The sequence below is a fragment of the Vombatus ursinus genome, unplaced genomic scaffold, assembly GCF_900497805.2.
Source record: "Vombatus ursinus unplaced genomic scaffold, bare-nosed wombat genome assembly UNPS02014801.1, whole genome shotgun sequence".
Taxonomy (NCBI): domain Eukaryota; kingdom Metazoa; phylum Chordata; class Mammalia; order Diprotodontia; family Vombatidae; genus Vombatus; species Vombatus ursinus.
In genome coordinates, this window is record NW_020954579.1 from 15,535,574 (window position 1) to 15,541,828 (window position 6,255).

The 6,255-nt window shown below is 35.1% G+C and overlaps 1 protein-coding gene across 1 annotated transcript in view; it reads left to right on the forward strand.

The window, feature by feature from the left end:
* Positions 1-5,614, forward strand: part of SUMO2 (small ubiquitin-like modifier 2) — a 12,884-nt gene extending 7,270 nt beyond the window's left edge. Inside the window, exons 3-4 of the mRNA XM_027873171.1 lie at positions 1,624-1,695; positions 5,153-5,614. Coding sequence (XP_027728972.1) covers positions 1,624-1,695; positions 5,153-5,215 — 135 coding nt within the window. The 3' untranslated portion in view covers positions 5,216-5,614. The remainder of the gene's footprint in view (positions 1-1,623; positions 1,696-5,152) is intronic.
* The last annotated feature ends 641 nt before the right edge of the window (positions 5,615-6,255 follow it).

Here is a 6,255-nt window from a genome sequence, read left to right on the forward strand (position 1 = left end):
TCTATTCTTTCCAATCTGTACTTTTCCATATATCTCTTGTGATTGATATACCTAAAAACAAAAGTCTGACCGTGTGACTCCCCTGCTCAATAAACTGTAATGGCTCCTTTATTACCATAATGGTCAAATATCACACTCCTGTGTATAACATTTAAAGCACTTAGTAAGTTGACTACCACCTACCTTTCCAGCCATGTTACTCCCATTCACATATTCCTTGATCCAACCAAATTGTTTCTTTCTACATGATTTTCATCTCCCATCTATCTTATTTGCACAGGCTTTCCCCTGTACCTGGAAAATGCATTTCCTCATCACCTTCCAGAATGTTTGTTTCCTTAAAAGCTAAACCCTAATGCCATCTACATGAGACTCTCGGTGCCCCAGAGAACTTTTGAGTACATGTTACTAAGAAGTTGTTTTTTTGTATCAGTGGAGGGAGACCATATAATCTGTAAGGATTAATCTCCAACCCACCCCCAACTTAGATAGAATAAATGTAGCTCTTATTCTATCCAGTATCCCTTTTTCTTGCCATATGAACAGAAAGCCTCACTTTCTGGCTGTGTTCTGGATGTCTACCCTAGTTCTCATATACAAATCACCATTAGCTGCATGCTTTAGCCTGTATGGATCTATTGTATATCTTGATATTTGGGTCACTTTCAATTTTGAGGCTTCCGAAGTCTTCCATATTCATAGCCATCTTTCATTACTGGGTGATAGGATATACTGAATTAAAGTTCTTGTCTTTTTCTTTTTCCTTTTTTTTCCCCCAGGAAAACAATAGGTATAGCTTTTATTTTTCCCTTGGAATTTTGAACAGCTGTAAAATACTATGTAAAAAGTTTAGGATTATACAAAGTTTATAAATGATCTTACAAAAGTCTGAACTATATTAATACTAGAATGACAAAATTTCTGTACAAGTTGTAGGCTTGGGTTGGCTTTAGGATCATTCTTGTCTTTCTTGATTTCCTTTTCTTTAATTGCTACTAAGTTTTTAGATAGAAAATTGTCATACTTTTTAAACTCCCCATCAATTAGAAGCCAGTAGGGAACTATTTTATACAATGGTTAGACAAACCACTAAAACTGATTCCCATGTATTATAAGCTACTTGGCGTATAACTCTTATTTAAAAGGCAAGTTATCAACTTTAGACAACTTCAAAGATTGTGAATATTAGAAAAATGCTTTTGCTTTAAGAGATCAGCTACATCAACCCTTTCATTGAGGAAACAGTAAGACAGGTTAAGTGCCTTATCAAAGGTCACCAGTGGCAGAGACGAGACTCAAACCCAAGTACTGTATGTTCTCAAATTGATGGGAAGGGTTGATGTATGTTCAGGCACTGGCTCTGAAACTTAGAGAGTTGCTTATTGCTGGGAGAGGCTTGCTCGTGGTCACATAACCAATGTCTCAGTGACCAAGGGGACTTTAACCTAGTCCAGCTCTGCCTACTGTTGTACATGGATTCTCAAAGTATGTATATGTTGTGAAATCTAGAGGCCCAAATCTAGAAATTGAGCCATATGGTATGTATCTAAAGTTAGAGTCAGGCTTCCATACAGCCATACGAATAGTAATTATATTGTAACTTACTTTTTGTCTTTTGTTCAGGGTTTGTCAATGAGGCAGATCAGATTCCGATTTGATGGGCAACCAATCAATGAAACAGACACACCTGCACAGGTAAGATTTTCCATTATAATTTCTAGAATTCGTATTTCATGTAATTTATAAGAATTAAAGTAAAGTAACAGTAACAGTGCCTGGTTTATAATAGCTTCTCTTTTTTACTTAATCCCAGTCACCAATGTTCTTATTGTAAAGTCATCTTCTGACTCATTTCTTCTTCCAGTTCCTTATATCCAGTCAATCACCAAGTTTTGTCAAAATCTCTGTAATAACTCTCATCATCTTAATGTCCATTTCTACTGCCACTGCTATAATTCAGGCCTTCAGTTACTCAACATTGGGCCTATTGTAAGTTACCTAACTAGGCACCCATGTATAGCATTGTACCAATTCATCCCACACATCACTGCCAGAGTAATCTACCTAATGCACACTTCTAACCATGTTAATAATAGCATGCATTATGTAATTTTAAGATTTACAAAATGCTTTCCTCTCAACAGTCTTGGAAGGTCAGTTCTGTAAGTATCAACATTTTATAGGCGAAAAAACTCCAGCTCCAGAGGTTCAGATTTTCCTTCCTTCACACAGGTAGTGAGTATCTGAACTTGAACCTGAATTTCTTGATTCCCAAGTCCAGTTTTTCTCTCCTTTGTACACAATACTGTTTCCCATTGTGAGGCCCAGCCACTGTAAAAAATGTCGAGGCACTTCCCAGTGCCTGCTAGATAAAGTTCAAGCTTCCTTAACATCCAGGTCCTGCAATATGACTCCTACCTGCATTTTTATCCTTAGGCTGTAGGCTGATATCTGACTTATGTACTCACCGTCCTTACACTTGACTGTCTCTGCCTCATTTTCTCATGATTGTACCTATGCCTGTCATCTCACTTTCTTCCCCCATATCCACTAATCAAAATCTACATGGGTATTTCCTTCAAGGCCAAGTTTAAATGGTCCCATCTCCTTGAAGTGTTTCTTGACCTCTGAGGCCAGATGAATTTTGTTCCCCAGCTGGTTGACTGCTGACATTACATGTGCAATGAGTGTTTTGAGCACAAAAGCTCTTGAAAGCATTCATCTGTTTTGAGGTTATGAGCTTCATTGGTGGAAAAAGTTCCCACACTGATTAATTCATAGATCTTTGAAGTAATAGTTTATTAGCCTATAAGCCCCTTGAATCTATCAATAAGTATTTATTAAGTGCCTTCTGTGTCCTAGGCAGTAAAGATAAAAAGAGTATGCATGAAACAATCCCACCGGCAAGGGTGTATTTTTACAGGGGAAACAATACAAATATATACAGAATAAACCTAAAGAGAATAAATAGAAAGGAGTTAAAATATGAGGTAGTTTAAGAGTGAGGGCACTAGCAGTTGGAGGTATCAGCAAAGGGTTCATGTAGAACTTCTATCTTCCCCAGCTTATATTGATGATGTTCTTCACATAAGAACTTAATAAAATGTTTGCTGTTTGTTCTTTTATGTAGTCATATCGACATTTCCTTGTGGGAACTATTTTTTTTTAGTACCACTGTCTGCTCCCTGAATTACTTATTTTTTGAGAGCTCTGTGTATGTACAGTATGTTTAATAGCAAAAGGTTGGGTTGGAATCTCTTTAATTCTAAATGTCTGTTTTTTCACCTGATTAAAACTAAAGTAATAGCAACATCATTGATTTAACTTAAAGAATTTGGAATGCCTTTGAGTGATATTTGAAGAAAGAATGTTTTAGAATCTTTAGTTTTTGCTAAACATTTTATTTTAAAAGAAAATCTTGTAGTTAGCCGTGAGAAGCTGAATTCTCTTCTGGAAGAAAAATGAAAATTGGGTACTTATACCAGGAAATGCACTTCAAGGTATAGAAATATTTCAGTTCTAAAATTTGATAACCTGTGACAGCTTTATTTTAGTGTTGGCATGGTGGAAGGTCTATCCATATTTAATTTCCTAAACTTTCTGCTGTATTATATCTTGGAATCTGAATTTTAAGTGTTTAATCCTGTGATTCCTATAAAACCTATAAACTATTAAAAATTATCAAAAATAAATCTGGTAGTTTAGTAAGTTAGGGATATTTCAGTGTTGTAACTGAAATGCATTCCAGCTAATTAGGGTTTTGCTTTCTTACACCTTCAAGAATAATACTGCTTTTTGAAGTTGCTCAGAATTCTTCTGATAGCAGGAAAATATGTGTATATGTGTGTGTGTGTATATATATATATATTTTATTCCTCCACTTTGGTAGTAGCATCTCAATCATTAATGATACATTCTACCTTGAAAGAGGTGTGAGAACTCGACTTGGAATCTCAGGCACACTGTCAAATTTCTGCAGGTTTTTTTGAAATGCAGTGAATGATTATCTCTGATTTAAGTAGGTTTTGTTTTGTTTTTTTAAAGGCAATTGGGGTTAAGTGACTTGTCCAGGGTCACACAGCTAGTAAGTGTCAAGTGATTGGTCTGAGGCCTAATTTGAACTCAGGTCCTCCTGACTTCAGGGCCAGTGCTCTATCCGCTGCGCCCTCCTAGCTGCCCCTGATTTAAGTAGTTTTAAATGCTGTCAGATAGTGAACAATATGAGTCAGATTATATTCATGTCACTTTTTTATTTTGTCTCCCATTTTTGTGATTTGTAATTGCATGTTGGGTACTAAATATATTTCTATAGCATGTTATTAATAAGCCTTTGTACATATATAGTTGCAAATTCTCATGTAAATCTAAACAGTATTTAGAGGTAAGATAAACCCATTCACTGAAAAGAAAAGACTCATTTAGTCACTGGTATTACTTTGCCCAAAGTATTTGGGTTCCCTCCCTGCCTCCAGTCTTTTATTCATCGTATTCATTAGTTGTTTAGTGCCTTAGCCCTCAGCCTCAGTTTTGGTGAACTTGAGTTCTTAGAGGCCTTGCAAAGATTATTATCATAACATCACATAATATAGTACTTTTGTTGGTAGTACAGTATTTAATTAAGTACATATAGTAACTCATTGTATCCTTGGGGTAAAAAATGACTACTTTTCTCAGCACATGATCCCTATAGTAAGTATGAGCTATTATATTTTTAAGTGATGGAAAAATATCACGATTTCAGAAGTTCAACCCAAACAGTGTTTTCAGTGAACAAAATATGTATATGTCCCAAGGTTTTGAGAAAGACCATTGGTTTTGAATTTTGTTTAAGGACGACATATCTGAAAGAGCTGTTTATAATATAGTGCACTTCTTTAGCCATCCTTTTTTTCAAGTATCATGGGCAGTGCAGCTGTAGGATTTTTTAAAAGCTATCTGCTACGGGGGGAAGCAAAAGCTTAAGGTTTGCAATGAATTGACAATAAGTGTAAGTTATAAGATTCCCATGATGAATAATTTTGCAAATCTAGGTTAAATGGGAGCCTTTAACTCTTCTCAGGACAACCAACCAGATCACAGTATTATAAATTTGAAATGTTTAAAGGATAATAAGTAGAGCTAAAAAGTTTTCTTTTTCTCTTGTGCTATATAGTTGGAAATGGAGGATGAAGATACAATTGATGTGTTCCAGCAGCAGACAGGAGGCGCTTACTAAAAAGAGAACATGCAACTGTACTCCAGAACTGTGCTCCCAAGGAAAACAATACATTCACAATTAGAAAACCAAGATTTGGTTCATCCACATCCTGACTACTGCAGTATAGTTTTCTCTCTTCTTTGATTCCCTTCCCCCATTCCTTTATTGTACATAAAGTAACTGGTGTATGTGCACAGGCATAATGTGTATTTTTTTTTTTAACTAAATGGCCGATGGTATGTTATGATCAACATCAAATGGAGATGGGGAGGGGAAAAAACAAACTGGTTCTGTGAAAATATCCCTTTTCTCCATTAGTGGCATGCTCATTCAACTTTTATCTTTATATTCCAGTAAGTTATTTTGCTCTCACTGTTTAACAACAAAAAAAAAACCCACAAAAAAATCCTTGCATACCTTGTTTGATTGGATAATTTCAATGTTTTTCTTTTATCATTGTAAAACCAAGGACAATTTTATAACTTTTTTGTACGTAGCTGTTACATGTAGGGCAATCTCTGTCTCTCAGTAGGGATAAATTACTATAAAAAAATTGATCCTAGATAGTTTTCCCTTCAAGTCAAACATCTTGTTGTTTAAATAAACTTCTTGTTTAAAATAAACTGTTTTCTTTAATTATTCTCAAGAAACTGTTAAGAAATGATGATGTAGAGAAACATAGTTTAACATGCTGAGGAGAAAGGTTAAATGATTAACACTTATTTTCTTTACTTAAATTAGCAATCATCAGAGTGATATGACATTTCTGTTGGCATTGATGATTAAGATTCAGTAAATAGTCTTTATAAATATAATTTTTTGTATGCTCAGTTTTGCATTGATTTCAGAAATTCAAAGAATTATGTGAAGATTAAAGGAAGAAAATGAAATATGATGTGCAATGTATGGCTCTCTTGTGCTCATTATTCAGTGGAAGGAAGGTTTAGCTTCAGAAGAACTGAGGAAAGAAGGAAGTGGCACCAGTCCCACAAGAAGTTGTCCCACAGTAAGACAAGATTTGAGAACTTGTAAGTATATAATTCTAGACAGGAGTAGTA